The sequence below is a fragment of the Marmota monax genome, unplaced genomic scaffold (assembly GCF_021218885.2).
Source record: "Marmota monax isolate L192 unplaced genomic scaffold, Marmota_monax_Labrador192_F-V1.1 WCK01_AAM20220418_F8-fsc00063, whole genome shotgun sequence".
NCBI lineage: Eukaryota > Metazoa > Chordata > Mammalia > Rodentia > Sciuridae > Marmota > Marmota monax.
In genome coordinates this window covers 6,317,067-6,334,807 of record NW_026693726.1, presented here as the reverse complement: position 1 = coordinate 6,334,807, position 17,741 = coordinate 6,317,067, and the positions used below count along the sequence as shown (strand labels likewise).

The 17,741-nt window shown below is 37.2% G+C and overlaps 1 protein-coding gene across 2 annotated transcripts in view; it reads left to right on the top strand.

Moving 5' to 3' along the window:
• The window catches only part of Tox (thymocyte selection associated high mobility group box), a 306,408-nt gene that overhangs the window by 156,769 nt on the left and 131,898 nt on the right, over nt 1–17,741 (top strand). The window contains exons 1-2 of one of the 2 annotated variants that reach the window (XM_046460563.2): nt 4,084–4,306; nt 5,795–5,860. In XM_046460563.2, the coding sequence (XP_046316519.1) occupies nt 4,289–4,306; nt 5,795–5,860 (84 nt within the window). In that variant the 5' untranslated portion in view covers nt 4,084–4,288. Of the gene's footprint in view, nt 1–4,083; nt 4,307–5,794; nt 5,861–17,741 lie in introns of those variants that run through there. The other variant, XM_046460562.2, reaches the window with a different exon arrangement.

Below are 17,741 nucleotides of genomic sequence, written 5' to 3'. Positions count from 1 at the left end.
GCCAGTGCTGATGATTGATTTATATTTCACTTTCTGTCTTTGATTTCTCTGTTTTAGTGGTTTTGGTAGCCTAATAGTGCCCAGTTCTGCTCATCATTCACGATGTTCAGACAGTGCTAGAAGTCTGCTTTCAGTTTTTAAATAGAAGAAATAATAACTACCTGGTTTTAAAAGCTCTTTGGGATTATGGGTTTGGTTAATATCCTCTAAAAACAATTTTTAAAAAACTGTAGTAGATTATAAATGACTTTTTTATGTGATTGCATCCCCTGGTGCTTTGAAATAAAAACACAATAAACAGTGTGAAAGCACTTGGTCAGAAAGGCTAATCCTGGGTTGATGCCATTTAGATTTAGATTTAAATGTCAGTCTATTTACTCTTTTCAAACTTTGCTTCAGGTTTTACATTAAAAACACATAGAAATTGAAAGCCCTCGCGTGCATCAATATGTTTTGAAAAGTTATGATGCCTAAATTCAGTTGACTTCAAAAAATAACAACTGAGATAAATGGAAGGAGAAAGGAAATGTAGATAGATGTGCTTGATACAACAAGTTTATTGCAGTCATTATTAATGATGGTGATCAGTAAGCAATCTACATAGAGGGGTCATTAGAATGTGGCCAGTGTTGGGCCTTCACTTCTGTGGATCTACAAACTACCAGGTATGATGGTTGGACTTCAGGATTTTCCAACTCGAAGATTTTTTTGACTTATGGTGGTGTGAAGCTTATGATGGTTACCAGCTTTATCAGTAGATTTTGAATTTTGGTATCTTCCTGGCCTAGCAACATTAGGTCTGGTCCTCTCTTGTTATAATACCACAGTTCCCAGGTAGCCTTGGGATCACCCTGGGAAGCAGCCAACACTCCACATGCACTGCGTGACTGAGCTGCACATTTGGTAGCTTAGGTGGATTCAGTTCATTTTTGACTCACAATGTTTTCAACTTAATGATGATTTTATTGGGACCTAACTGCATTGTAAGTCAAGGAGCATCTGCAGCTATAGAATCTAATTCCCATTTTTAATGAGTGATAGAATATAAAACAGTATGTCATAGTGGAAACCTTTTCTACTAAGAACCTAGACGTCGGTTCTATTCCCACATGGACTGTGTGACCAATATTCTGTTTCTTTATGACATAAGAGATTCACTAGTTTATCATCAGAGATCTTTCAAAAACTGAAATTCTATGACTCTCTGTTAGCTATAATTCTATTTCAAACGACTACTGGCCATAAGCTTATGACATGGGATGCCTTCTAAGGCTGTTGGATCAGCAGGAGACCTGTCACAACTCCTGGAAATGGCTCCTGAGAGGGTGCTATTGGGTAAGCTGTGATAGCCTGATGGAGCAGAGCCCATGCCAGGCTCTTGCTTACTGCTGGGCCTGAGGGTTTGTCCAGCTACAGACTTTCAACCATAAGGGGAATAAGGTGGCCTGTTCTGACACATACATATTTTTGTTTGGTAACTCAAATTTCTTCAGAAAGAGGACATATACTTATTTTATTGTCAAATCTCTTTTGAGTTCTCACCAATCTAAATATTTTACATTAAATAAAATGGAGTAAAAATCTTGAGGATTTGGGTATAACATTTGAGTAGTGGTGTCCTGCTCATTTCTGTACCTCTCCCTTTCCTTCTCTCCCTCCCCCATCTTCTCTTTCTTTCTCCCTCTAAGGCTGTTTCTATATCAACCAATTTCAATTCACTGTAAGATTTTTTTTTTTTTTTTAGTAAAACATCAGAGCAAGGAGGGTAACTCCATGGTTGAGCATTTAACCTAGGATGCACTAAGTTCAGGGGTCAGTCCCCAGGACCACAAAAACAGAATCAAAAATTGCTAGAACATTCTTGGAAAGTTGAAGAAGTGAATGCACACTTCTTCCTCTTCTAATGTTGCTGCCACTTTCTCTAGGAAAGTAATTTATCTAATCAAGAAAATATGATTTGATTTTTGTTAATTAGTCAATAAATGTTTTCTGAGGACTTATCAAGTGCTGACCGTAAGCCACACAGGCACTAAAAATAATTGAGATGTGTGGTGTCCTCTGGTAGCTCCTACTCCAGTGCAGTTAATGTTCTAGCAATAAAACCAGAAGCAGAGGGCTGCCCATAGAAGCCCAGAGGCTAGAGAGGACCCAATCCTCTCCCAGGAGAGCTGAAGTGTCCAAGAAACATTTGAATAAGGAAAAGGGAAGGAAGGCATTCTCTAGAAAGGGGAGTGATTGTATGCAGATTGAACAAACACAAGAAATAGGCATGATGGGAAACAAGACCAGAGACTCTCATAGCAAAAGCAAAATGGCCCTGCTCTCTAGAAAGCAAGTGACTGAGAGAAATCAATGTATTTCTACATTGTAGACCCTTTAGAAACATGCTTTTGAGCTCTGAATATCATGATAGTAGTAAAAGAGCACCTGTATTAAGGTTTTTCAGAGAAACAAGATCTGTAGGTTATGTGAAGAGATATTTATGAGAGCAAGAGAGAGAGATTTCTTATAAGGATTTGGCTCACCCAATTAGGGAGGCCGAGAAGTCCCTAGATTTGTAGTTGGCAAGCCAGAGACCTGGTAGAGCTGATTGTATAGCTCTAACCTGAAAGCTGGCCAACTTGAGATTCAAGAAAAGCCAGTGACTCATTTGATTCCAAAGCCAGGCAAGAGCTGATGTCCCAACTCCAGAGTCAGGCAGGAGGAATCCATGTCTTCTGAAATATACTGGTTGATGCTCACCTACAGAGGAAGGATCATGTGCTTTACTCAGTCTACTGGTTAAATGCTAATCTTATCCAAAAACACTCTCATAGAAACATTCAGAATAACATTTCATCAAATATCTGGGCACCACATGGCCCAGTCACATTGCACATAAAATTGGTCATCATAACACCTCAGTCTTTTACGTATCCAGTGATATTCTTGGATAATTACTAAACTAAATTATCAAAATACCATAACCCCATGACAACTATTTTTTTTGAGAGCCTCACAATACCACAGAAATTCTGAACAATTTCTCTAAGTCATTGGAATATAGGTTGAATATCCTTATCCGAATGCTTGAAACCTGATGTATTTCAAATTTCGTATTTTTTCAGATTTTAGAATATTTATATATACATAGGTATAGCCTGTTTTGTTTTGTTTTGTTTAGCATTGATGGATATTGAACCTAGGGGCTCACACATTCTAGGCAAGTGTTCTACCACTGAGCTCTAGCCCTGGCCCTGTTTGTGTAGGGAGAGATATCTTGGGAACAGAACCCAGGTCTCAACACAAAATTAAATTTTGTTTCACAGACACCGAATACACATAACTGGAAGGCAATTTTATGCAATATTTTTAGTGCACTTGTTTTGATAAGGTCAGATGTGGACTCTTTCACTGGTGGCATCGTGTTGGTGCTAAAATTTAGATTTTGGAGCCTTTCAGATTAGGAATACTCACCCATGTTGCCATCATTGCTGTGATAATTTATTGACATTATTTTCAGAATTGATAGCTAACTCATGATTTTGATTCAGAATATGTTGACATGCTTTGGTGGTTAAGTGCATGTGCTAGAAAGACAGTCTGCCAGGGTTGGCATCTCAGCCATGCCTTTTACAAGCTGTGTAACTTTGAGTATCTAATTTAATTTCTCCATGCCTTTGTATTTTCATTTAGAAAGTGCAGGTATTAATAATACTTAACTCTGTTGCAAAGATTATATCAGTGAATGCACATTAATGAACGCATGTAAAGGTGTTAGGGACAGGAATGTACTCAAGCAATAGTTGTGTATGTAGCCACATACCTATTATTGTAAAATTCTATTTCAGCCTTGGCTCAGTAATGCTTCAATATTGGTTCTTTTTGAGGAAAAAAGTCCTCATCCAAAGCAGTAACATTGACTATACTCAATTAGCGTACACTTTCGATAGACTAAAACCAAAACTTAAAGCCTTAGTTGGCTTGAGAATGACACCAGATTTAGAAAATGAGTTAGAGAGGATGAAATAGAAAGTAACACATTTATAGAATATGCATAGGCAGAGGAGTATTTGATTCATTTCACTACTTCTGTTCTGTTTAGTTTGTTGTAGTCAAAGAAACTGTCCATATTTGAAATGGTTCTTTGGAATCTTAACATTAAAAAACATTTGCAAAGAAACTAGTGTCTTCCAACGTTGGGCACTAATTGAGAAATGCATGATGGTGCTCTTAGTCAGGTCTTGAGTTGGTAAGAATAACAGTCAGATAGATTGGGGCCAAACTGTGCTTGAAATTCACCTGACTGATGGAACAGCACTCTTGGGTAAGTCACTGGGATTCAAATCTCCTCAGCCAGTTAACCAAGCAACCAAAATATCCAGCTCTCCTTTTCTAAATGTGTTATTTCTGATTTGTACTAACAACCACTTCATTCAATAAGTGACCTCATATCTGTTTCAATAAGTTGTTTGTATTACATGAAATATACTTGCTGGGTGATAGTGAGGAAATTCTTTGATTTTCTTTGAGTGAGTGCTTCTTTGTCTTTGGGAAGTTCTTTACTTTTATAATGTCCATTGATGAGGGTCTTCAAGTCAGCCACTGTGGCTGACCACAGTTTAGAGGCCTTGGTACCTCTGAGTATTTATATAACTTTCTTATGAGGCTAGTAACTCATAGGTGATGGAATGTGATGCCTATAATACTTTTTTTTCTCTTTTAATATATATTCTTTTAGTTTTTGGTGGCATATATGTCCATATCACCATGCACTTCTATATACATCCACAACTGCTCTATTTTAAAAAGTAATTTCCCACATTTTCAAGTTCCCATGCCTGACAAGTCTGTCACTGAACATATATTCAGACCCAGCTCTTTGAAGTTGGCTGTATCTGTCCATTTGTTTATTACCTTGGGAAAACTCTTCTTCCAACTAAAGAAGAATGCTTTTCTTCTTTTTATCAAGTGACTAAAGATAGCAGAGGATTAAGTCTGAATAGAGTGATTACTGCTTTCAAAAAACAAAATCATGAAAAGTATTTTGTTGTTGTTATTGTTGTACTTGGACTATTTGATAGAGTTCCTGCAATTGGACTGCCCCTTAAATTCCCTTTTCCCTCTTATTTCCTAACTTGCAAATTTGTGGGTGAATTTCTATGCATTTGTAATACCTACATTAATTCTATGTCTTCAAAAATTTTAGAAAGGAAAATTGAATCATCACGGCTGTATGTCTTTATTGTTATTCGTGATTATTCTTATATTCACTCTTAGCCATGGGGAGAGTGGTACACGCTCTTTTCAAATATTACTATAAAGTTGATTTTTTTTTTAAACAGAAGGCTATTATGGAGAAGCCAGTTTCAATCTATTATGAAAACTCTGCACTTTTTTTCGAGAGCTAAACTCCGAATTCACAGAGCTGTGCCTTCTTGTATTTTCCATTATTCTTTTCTTTCAGAAATCGTGCCATTCATTTAATACTTCATTACAACCGAACTGCAATATGTATACATGGCGTGCAAAATGAGCCATTTTGTTTTAAAACAGATTGCAGATGAAAGGAAACCATTCATTTCTTGCTTGCTTGCTGTAATTACTAGAGCACTAATTACTCCAAATCACTGACATCCAGGGTCAATAAGGATGACAACAGAAACATCAAAGAAAAGATGTGGCTTGCTTGCTATGACAGACTTTTTCATATTCCCAGCCATGGTATTTTTTTATGGCTACTGTTTTCCAGTTTGATGGTGAAAAAAAAAATACAGTCAAGATTGCTGAATGTTTACTATTATTTCATTCGCAGTTTGACGGTGAGAACATGTATATGAGCATGACAGAGCCGAGCCAGGACTATGTGCCAACCAGCCAGGTGGGTTAATTAATCTTCTCTGCCTTGTTTCAAATTGTAATTAAACAAATTCAAAGAGTTGCATTGCAAATGAGTAGCACTATCAGTAACTGCCGCAATCAGGAATAATCATAATTTATAAACAAAGCATTTAAGCCTTGTTTCCAGTTAATGAGATGGAGCTGATAAAATACCAGAGTTGGCATTTGTTGAAAGATGCTACCTTGTTTCCTCTCCAGAACGGCAAGCAGCTGTTTTGCCAGCATGATCTTTCCTAAACAGTTGTTTTACCTTTAGGAAATAAAGTCTTTACAGGTGCAAGTTATTTGTGCTTCTGACTGTAGATGAGTTAATCATTATAAGATACACATGTCACAAATAGCTTTAATTATCGACTACTGGGGCCATTTTCAACAACATGTTATGTTCATCACCAAAATCACAGGGCCAGGGCTGGTGGGCCCTACTGGCAGACTGACTTTAGCACTTTCTGGGGGGCATAGTAGGGGTGTTAGGGAGTGGTTTTGAGGCCCCAAAGCAGCATGTGATTGAAATCTTTCAAGGGCACCTTTGTATCCATTTCAGTGGGAATGGTTGACAAGGCATTTAATCATGAGAAGTGACAACAAATGTCCAATGAGAATGAATGTAAATGGTTACATTTATGAAAGAAAATGCTTGTTTATTTATTTTTGGATACTTAAGACCAGGCCCTTCATCCAGAGAGGGCATTTAAAGCAAAATTATAACTGCCCTGGGGTGCCAGTAAAACATAAAATATAAGAACATTGTAAGCAAAAACAAATGAGTGAATAAATGAGAGGGAAGGAGAGTTCATAGGAGCATTTTGTGGGATGAACAAACTTTTATCTAGAAGAGTGAAACCAGCTTGGGATTTTACATATCAATCACTATAGCATAAACTCTAACACAGTTAAGTAGTTTTCAATGCCTACTTATCTATCTAAATAGATCTGATAACTGGGAGGAGCAGAGGGGGAGAGTAGTATGAAACTATTTTTCTTCATGATGGTTGTCAGGGAGTTAAATCTAATCTACCTGTTGGGGGTATGCTTCTGTAGCAAAATGCCTCATGCTTAACTCAAAACAGACAGGCCTGTATCTCCATGAACTTTGCATTTATTTAGAAGCCATTATGACCACTGCTTTCTCTGCTGGACCTTCTGGACATTACACTATATTGTTCAGCTGAAAAGGTCATCATGAAGCTCAAAGATCTCAAAGCTCAAAGGTTTCCTTCCTTTCAGTTGAGTTGATCGGTCTAAGGCTACCTTTGGAAGGAGAGCTTTTTGCATTTCAAATTCTTACTCAACTGAATTCATGCTGCCAAGTAGTCTCCAAGATCCATAGGTAGTTCTGAATAGAACTGTTTGATTAAAAAATGAAAAATGTTACTATTAATTTTCTTCTACCCATCAGTCCCAAAACTGTACTGACAAGTTTAGTATTACTATTAGATTAAAGCAACCCGGTACCATCTCATCGGTGCCTTTAGGGTTTTGAAGTGTAAGGGCTAATTGAATTTGTTTGAAACAGTAGAAACACAAACTCAATAAATGATTACTGCTATAAAACAGCTGCTCCCTTTCAGAGAATCATTATGTCCATCTTAAAGAGTTTTGGATAAAGGATTGGAAATTCAGAACATATGCATCATAACAACCCAGCTCCTTAGATTTCTAAATTCAAATACAATGGGTGATATTCAGCTCTTACTGAATTCAAACAACTGAAATTATTTTTCTTACTATTTCAGTCAAGAGTTTCTAAGAATGTTTCAAATACCAGTGATAATTTATATAAAAGAAATAAAGAGTTCCAAATACCTTTATGCTTTTTAAAGATATGGCAGGTTTGTGAGCCAGAAGCAAACTATTTTTTAATAATGCAACATATATGAAAATGTTTTAAGAATGAGCTATTTTAAAAATTAGACTAATGTAAGATAATACATACCCTGGAGGGGAATAAACTCCACAAATTACATAAGTTGAATGGCCCTTGCTAAATTTTTCACTTAACATTCCTTTTGTTTACTGTAATATAGTGTGTTCAAGAATTCATTACCTGGTATTCTTTTAGGAAATTTTAATCAATTTACCCCTTTAGGCAGCCATAAATAAGATTTTAGTCATCCTGCAGGAAAAAGGAAAATAGTTTTGTTCCTTTTCCTACATAACATCAAACATCTGCATAGTTTAGTAATCCAAGACAACTTGCCTCATAGCATCACTCAACAATTATAATTCCTGTTCAATTTTCAAATCAGTACATGCTTTGGGACTTATAGACTAAGTTGCTAAGTAGCAACATATGGTGCACTACTGTTCCTGTGATGTTGCTGCAAGCATATAGCATAATTCTAAACTTGAAATGATTTTTATAGAAAGCCAATGCTGGAACTGCTCCAGAAATGAAAGTACACTGTAAAAATTAATGATATTCTTTTAGATGGTCCCAAAGGGCTCTTTGGCCCTCTCTGCAGCGTGCATTCTATACATCTTAAGCTATGTATACAAATCCTTAATTTTTTTTTTTGCATATAGCTTTGTAATTGATAGGCAGCTTTTAAATTGAACATACCACTCCATAATAAGACTGACAAATATGTAATAAAAACCCATAACATTTCCACTGTACTCTGGCGCCATTCTTGGAATATTGACTATTCTTCCCTGTAATAGCTATAACTGTGCTGGTCATTCAGTACCTTAAACACCATTTAACTTTTTTTTTTTATTGCTCTGGATAAAATGTGAACCATGCGATGCAAGATTTCTTTGTGTTTCCAAACCCTGTCTAAAGGGACCCTGTTGCTCATGAACTTTGCAGAATCCTTTTCTATCATTTGTGGGACAAAGTGAATGGGCTAATGAAAGGCAAGACAGAGGAGAATGAAGGCAACAGCCCCTCAGGGATTCATTCCCTTCTCCTTCTTAATCTGTCGTGTTTGATTGAGGTGATACCCAGGCTAAAAAGTCACAAATGCAGATACACACGATGAACAAGTCTAGAGATCTACTTTGCAACATGAGGACTGCGCATAATAATGTGTTTGGAATTTTTGCTAAATGAGTAGATTTTGGTTGCTCTTCACACACACACACACACACACACACACAAAATAAACACATAAATAAATGGTAGCTATGTGAGATGATGGATATGTTAATTTACTTCACTATAGTAACCATTGTACTGTCTGTATGGGTCTTACAAAATCATGTTGCATATCTTAAATATATGCAACAAAATTTGTTTTTAAAAATATCTAGACCAGTGTGCTAGAGAGCCTAAGAAGACATAAGGGACTTGAGCTTCCCTACCCCCATGCTATGTTCCCACCAGAATCTTCTTAGCTCATTCAGGTACACGAGCTGTGATCCTCCGCTCTCACTAAAAACTCAAGCCCTTGTCTCTACCCCTAGAGTCTTTATAGCCCCTTCCATAGTTCATCACAGTGACTATACTCAGGTATCAATGACTATCTGAACTAAATGCATCAGAGGAAACAGAAGAAGAGTTCCATTCTCTTCCCTATTTTATTTTTTCCATTTTAGTTTTGAATATGTGACATTACTTTTCCTTATTCTTTCTTCTATGGCAGCTCTGAGACTGGCCTTCTCCACAGCCACCTGTGCATTCTCTACTGCTGTAGCATTGTGCCCCAGTCCTGTGGACTCAGGAAGTCTGTTCTTTCCAGGCCTTCACCTGGAACTGTGTAGAAAGATGGTAGAAGGACTGATCTATTTTTGTTTTTGTTTGGTGCCAGAGGTTGAACCCAGGGATGCTTAACCACTGAGCCACATCCCCAGTCTTTTTTGTTTGTTTGTTTGTTTGTTTGTTTTCTTTTGTTTTAATTTTGAGACAGAGTCTCACTAAGTTGCTTTGGACCCCACTCATTTGCTGAGGCTGGCCTTGAACTTGCAATCCTCCTCCCTAAGCCTCCGGAGTTACTGGGCTCACAAGCACACACCACCATGCCTGGCTAGTACTGATCTTTTCTATACAAGAAATGATCCCTTGATAGGAATAAATTAGATGAATTTTCTGATGTTAGGTAATGGAAAAGCTTAGATTACTTGATTGACACAGGTATTTCAATAAATATCTTCCTCCAGGCCTCGGCCCTCACTGTCTAAACCAGTTTCTTCTATTTTGTTTCTTTCTCTCCCTCTTGCTTCCTGCATCCCCTCCCTCCTTTCTTCCTACTTCCTTTCCTTCCTCCTCCTGTGAACGGTTATCCTTAAGCTTAAAGGAATTTTTGCTGTTAATTCCGAGAATCCTAATAAATGCTAAACATTAAATGTCCTGGCCTGAGGTCATCATTTAGGTTTTTCTTGGCTCGTGATCGCTTTTCTGTCTGCTTCTTCTCTACCACCAACCTCTACTGGAATTCTATTTCCTACCTGGTTCCTCAAGTCTTGAGATTAAAAGTAACAATGCAAAATGCTATAGTTTGGATAAGTGTCCCCAAAGGTCCATGTATTCGAGGCTTGCTCCAAATAGTGGCACTGTTGGAAGGTGGTGGAATCATTAGGAAGTGGAGTCTGGGGATGTTCTTGAGTCATTGGGAACATGCCCTTGGAGGGGACTGTGGGGCCCAGTCCCTTCCTGTCTATCTTTGCACTCCTGACCATGAGATGAGCACCTCCACCATGTGCTCTCCACCTTTGCTATCTGGCAAGCCCACCAGAGGGCTGAAATCAAGGAGTCTGTCCAATCATAGACTGGACACTCTAAAACCACGAGCCCAAATAAATAGTTTCTCTTTATAAGTTAGTTATCTCAGATATTTATTTTGCTATAGAAATGGGAAACTGACTAACACAGTAAGAACACAATAATATCATATCTTCCTGGTATCTCACAAAGGACCCTTTCACATATATTTCCTACGGTACCTTTTGAATATAAAAGTTAATGAGCATCTGTCTATCTAAGGCAGCTCTTTCATGAGTTTCAGGTTGGATTTCTAATCCAACTAGGCACCTGTCCCTGACGTCAGCTCAGAATTAACACATCAGTTCATCAACATGCAATTCATCACCTCTTCTGCCGCCTACTTCCTTACCTCCCCCCAACAGATTTCTTCTTCCCATATGCCTTTAGTCATAAGTGTTAATACCACATACCCAATCACCCAAGATGGAACCTTCGGGAGTCTCCCTTACCACTCAGTTAATTCCAGAGAGTATATATTCTACTTTTTTTTTTTTTTTGGTCTTTTTTACTCTTTCCCCTCTCCACAATTACTGCATAAATTCTGGGCCTCAGTTTCTCATAAATTCCTCTTATCTTCTCCCTTCCATCTTTCCATTTCTCCTCACTGTTACTGGATGGTTCACACCACAAGACCTTGCCAGTGTCTACATAGGAGAGGGGCTGAGGGGCACACCTGCCCCTCTGTGACACATGGCACACAAAAGAGTCAGCAAGGATGTTCTTGTCTTGCCCATCTGACTGTGAACTTTTGAAGGTGGGCCTTGCTCCTGTGTTTCCCTGGATTTCCTGTTTCTAGAATAGTGCTCATATATCTGAGTTACACAGTATTATTGGTAGAAAAATGAGTAAATGAGTTAAAATATTTTGCATACTCTTTTACCACATAATTTTTTGAGCCTTCTACTTGCAACAAGTCTTAGCCCCATATTGCAGGCATTTGGGAAATCTAATTTGGTTCACTACAGTAGCACCCCTTATCTGGGCCTCAATGCTGTGACACATTAATGTAAGGCTCGAATGCTCCCTCTGCCTGAGAGTCATTTCAAGGACAAGACTTGAAGAATTAATGTGATAATAAATCATATAATAATAGGCAATCATATAACAATATCACATTATTTACAAACAGCAGTTCAATGGCAGTAGAACCACTAGGACTCTCCACGTCCTTTTTTTTTTTTTTTTTTTTTTTTTTGTACAGTATTCTCTCAAATCTGCAGTTTAGAATTGTGTTTTAAAATTTGCAAACGTATCAATGACTCTCTAGCTTGTGATTACATGTTTTCCTAATGAGAAAATTCTCCAGGTCAGAGTGTAAATGAGGTATGACAAAAAGAACCTAGAGAGGATAGTGTTTTTTAAGAGCAGTTTTTAAAAAAAAATCTTTTTACTATGGGCCATAAAATGTCCATGATCATGACAGAAATGTGAACTATAAATTAGACCAATTACTTTTAGATTGGAGTAAAGTCAACTTGACTTTTTGACCATCGGCCCAATAAAATGATAAAGCTGCCACGCTTTGAGTAATCTAGTTTAGTCCAACAAAGTCTGGCATCTTAACAAGGCCAGACTAGTTACTCAAACCAGTCTTCAGTGTAACATTCAAATGATTACTCTGTGCAGTCCCGGAGGTATTCATTACAGACAAAATTGCTCTTGTTGCCTTGCATACGAGCTGAGTTTTCAATGGGAAATGAAAGGACGCCTGGAAAAATAGGCCACCTAATTAAGTTAAACTACTCTAGCATTTGGCTTGACATCTTCATTACTCAAAATTAAAAAGATGCTTCACTTGAGCACACAAGTTACTATTGTTTATGTTGTTTTCTTCCTAAATTGGCTTCTTACATGGAAGTCTGTTTTTTAGCATTATATCTTGAAATAGCTCACATATTTCTTACAGTTTATAAAAATGTCTTAATAGCTGTGTGGATACTGGATGCAGGCCCCATACAAATATCTACATATATTTGGTCTCATGATCATTAACCACACATCAGTTCTGCATATTTTCCCCATCATTTGTGTATTGGTGTGGTGGAGCAATTGAATCCTTACCCACCCAGCCTTCATTATTATGATTATTATTATTGTTGTTATTATTATTATTATTATTTTAGCTGGGTATTGACTCTGTTGATTATAAATGACCATTTATAAGAAATATGAATTTCTCAAAAATGTAGATCATGAAATTAAAGCTGAAATTCATTTGTCCAGTAGAAGTGTTTTCTATCAACCTCGCCAGCAGAGCTATTTTAGGAACATTTTTAAACATAAACACATGTAAAGCTCACCATCTACTGATTGCCAGTTTCTACTCATTGACACTAATGAGGCTGCTGACAGGTTAAATGTTGTGTATCATACACATTTCCAAGCTGTGGGATTTGCGAATATAAGACTCATTTTTTATTTCAGGAAATGAATGTTTGTTGCTGGGTATGCTGGAGAATTTTATTGTAATTGTTGAACAGTATGTTTTTTCCAACATTACGAAAAAGTATATCAGATATCAGATAAAAATTATGAAAATATCTGAATGGGATAGCACTAGTGGTGTAAATAGATTCTTAAAACATCAAGCTCCATTTGGTGCATGGTTCACTCATTGGGAAAATGTCAAGAGACACCAAGATATTTAGGTGATGGAAAAGGGGTATGAGGCTCTAGTACGCAGACTGACAAACTAAGCAGTGGAATTTGATACTTTTTGAAATCAGCATTTTGGCTTGTTCACAAATGTATTTTGAATTTTTTTCTTTAGCATGTAAATAATTATGAAAACTTAAATGATCTTTTCCTAATAAAATTTAAAGTTATAACAAGCTATATTTTTTTTCTAATACACCTGTCACTAAAAAATGCCCAAAACGTAAGTGTAGCATTTCATATTTCACATAGTAATATGCTGCCTGGCACAGTGGCCACACCTATAATCCCAGCAGCTAGGGAGGCTGAGACAGGAGGACCACGAGTTCAAAGCCATCCTCAGCAATGGCGAGGCACTAAGCAACTCACTGAGACCCTGTCTCTAAATAAAATACAAATTAGGGCTGGGAATGTGGCTCAGCGGTCGAGTGCCCCTGAGTTCAATCCCCAGAACCAAAAAAAAAAAGAATAGTAATATACTGAGTAATGTCACCTGTCTACAACAACTTAGTTTCCCAAACACTTAAAGATTGTTCTAACAAACACTAAAACTTTAATACGTCAATATGTCCAGTAGAAGTCATGCCATTTTTAATATAAAACACCTAGGCTTAAAAAAAAGCTGAGGTTTTCTGAGACCTCCTTCTTCATAACCTCACCTGCCACCTCAAACACCTTTTAATAGTGTCAAGTTTTTCTTTATAATTTCAGTTCCTCAGTTTGGAAGCAGACCTAGCCGGACTTCCCAGAAACACATAGAAAGTTTTGGTTTAATTCTTACCTATGTCCATGAGTTTTCTTCCATGTTCTTTCTGGTGTATATCATTTCACTGTATAGATATAAATTTTTTAACTATCACTCCGATGATTTTAAATTATACAAAATTAGTTGATAGCTACCTTGGAAAATGTTTTCCATACCTCCCTTGCTGTTCTTCAATTATGATAATTGATCCTGTTGGTAGAAAAGCCAAGGGAGTGACTTTTAAGACAGAGCATCAAATTATTCAAAAAAGGCCTGATCTGAAATTCATAAGAGCTGTGAATTGCAACCAATAGAGAGGACTTTCCTGGATACAACTGGACTTCCTAGCATTTCAGGAGAAGACCACTCTTCAAGAAGGGATAAGCCTACTATGAGTTGCTATTTTCTAAAATCATAAATCAGAGTGGCCTTACAGGAAATGGGGTTGAGGGAGGAAATAATTCTCAGGCTGGGGTAGGGCCCACAGCTAGTTCCGAAGTTTCCTTCAGGAAAGTCTGGATTCAACTGTGCTTCGGGTACCAAGCTGTTATTTTCTAAAACCAGATACTATGTTATCTCACCCAGCTTCTGTAGTTTTGTGAGGGTAGTTTGGTGAGTGAGTAGCTGTTCATATTAGTATCTCTGTGGGTGAGGATTGCAAGATGACAGTCTTCTTCAGCCACCATCTTGTTCCACCCCCATCTCAGCTGTGTATTTCTTATGCTCTGATTTCAGTTAAACTTCTTGCTCTCAATGATAGTTAAGTTTCAGTAGGAAGCTTCAGTTTGGCTGGAAGTTTAGGTTAGCATTTTCCTAGCCCAATGTTATAAATGAATTGGGTCCATAATAGCAATAGCTGTCAGGTGCAAGCTACCTTTTGAACTGAGCAAAGGCTGTGCCTACATTATCTGGTTTAATTCCTACAACAATTCAGTGAAAATGAGCCTGATTTATTGACTTGGGAAACAAAAAATTACTAAATTTCATAGTGAAGGACTCTGGCCTTGGGAAGGTCTAAGGCCCAAGTCAGACTCCATCCTTATTTAACTAAGTTTATTTTTACATTAGAACAAGATGAAAATGTTGCCAAGTGAGGTGGTCCATGCCTATAATCCCAGTGGTAGGAAGGCTGAGGCAGGAGGATCACGAGTTCAAAGCCAGCCTCAGAAAAAGTGAGGCACTAAGAAACTCAGTGAGACCCTGTCTCTAAATAAAATACAAAATAGGGCTGGAGTTGTAGTTCAGTGGTCGAGTGCCCCTGAATTCATTCCCTGATACCAAAAAAAAAAAACAAAAAACAAAATATTGATATATTAAAGTCAGTTCTTTTTTTACACCAACATAACTGCAAGGGGTTATTCTGAGAAATATTAGGTTGAACCAAATGAAACCACCAATATTTAAACATATTTTAGCTACAAAATCAGCAAATTAATATTTGTTCACATATGGAAGCTGTGTAAATATAAGGTGGTTTCTTACTATTCTGGATTTGTGTTTCCAGGGTGATGATTCCTCCTTCCCCTTCTTTACTAGCCCTTTCCATGTCTATATATCCCCTTTTATGCACTTTGCAGATGAGGAAACCGAGGCCCAGAGAGGTTAAAAGATTTGCTTGATTTTTTTGGACTAGTTGGGTAGATGGGAATCAATAACATCATTATTTAGATTCTTTTTTTACATTTAATAATTGAGTAAAATTCATTAGGTTTTAATATACTGTTTTTAAAAGTGGGTACTCTTTGAACTTTAAAAAATTTTACTTAGTAAAAACCTGAGTTGATTTTTCTTAGATCCCCTCTTGAGCATAAATATTGGACTCCAGAATGTTATCCTAAGGAAAGAAATGGATAAAGTTATTCATGACAGTGATTCATCAGAGAAAATTTAGGAATACCCCGATGTTGAAAATATTATTGTATTCATGCTATACAATTTATTCTATCAGTTTATTTAGCAATAATATAGATGGTATCTATTGACATGGAAAATTAGTCACAATTCATTTTACATGATCAGATTAATCTATATAATGGTATAACAATAACAATGTAGCTAACATCTATCAGTTGTTTTTCATAAAGCAAGGTATTGCCCAAAGTATGTACATTATTTCTTTTGCTTTATTCAATCCTGATAAACTCTTGAATACTACTATTATCCCTACTTTACAGATTTGGAAACTGAGGCCTAAATTAATAACAACATATACTAAGATATGACCAAAGATTTTCATACACTATTTCTAGCTCTATAATCAGATGTCTGTAATCTGGCTTCTGTTTTTAAAAACAAAAAGCTCATGAGGAAATAGCAAGTATTCATTATTTATTTATTTATTTTGTTGGTACTGGGGATTGAACACAGGACCTCATGCATGCTAGGTAAGAATTATGCCACTGAGCCTCATCCCTAGCCCCAAAAGGAATTGTGAAATACACAAATTTCAATGTTTTGTCTTGTTTCTGAATGGCTAGATTGAAAGTGATTTTTTTTTCACATGTATTTTCTGTTAAAAACAAAAACGGATTAAAATGGGTTATTTATAAAATTTCTAAAGTACAGTAAAAATATAAGACCAATCTCAGAACGTACCAGGCCAATATGAGAAATGAAAAAATTTAGAAAACTAAAAAGTATGGATTACATTTTATATAAGATTAAAAATTAAACAATGCAATTAAATTACCCCCTTTAAACACTGAATATGGAATGGTGGCCTGTCACTGAAAAACAGGCTTGAGGCCCATTAGGGTTTGGGATTAGCTCCTCCCCTTAAATCTGCTTCCCTAATCATCCTGTATGGGTTGTAGGGGGAGCACATTATTTGTTTTCTGGAAGTTTGATTTTTATTTTTTTTAAGTTGAAGAAAGACCCTTATTATAACAACTGCACACAACTCTTGGTATTAAAATATCTTATAAAAATACTGCCTGGAGATTCATGCAGAACTCTTTAAGTTATATGAAGGCAAACCTCTTCTCCATCCCAGAATCCTTAACGATGATGGTAGGAGCCCCTGTATGTAAAATCTAAGGACGTTTCTGGAAATACACGGGGGAGGGAGTCTGACACCATCCATCAGAGAGGACTGTTAGAGAACCCTGCCCCACCTACACCCAATCTGAATCAAGTCTCTGGAACCCCAGATCCTCTAAGCTTCACCCCATTAACTTCAACCTCCAGGTTCAAAGCTCTTTTGCTCCTCCAGGAAGAACCAGTGTCAGGCATCCTCTGGGAATTGGTTCCAATTCACCCTGTTCTCTGGTATCATTCTGGCTTTGTACACTAGTTTTCTATAACTGAGCAAATTTTACCTTACACCCCAGGTATAGTAGAAGCCTACATTTAACCCAGTACCCTTAGCTTGTTTTGCTTGGGGAAACTAGTCTTGCCCTTGAAATTATCTGAAGGTTGAAGAGCTGACCTTAATATGGAGCCTCCTTGTTGCTGCTGGTACAGCTGCCTGGGCTGGCTCAAGGGTGTGAGTCCTCCTGGATCACTTACATCACATCTCAGCAAAAGGCCCTGTTATCAGTGTAAATCTGCTCATACTAATCCCACCTCATTCCAGCCTCAGGTCCTTCCTCTTTCATTTACATTCTGAGATCACTCAGTTTAAGACTTCAAGTATGCTGCTCCTTATTGGGAGCCTAAACTCCTCTTTCTTCCCTCAGATTTATTCCTTTAAAATAAATGTGTCTTCTTGTTCTTTGTTTCTCAAATCACCCTTAGCAGGATGCCTTACACATAGTA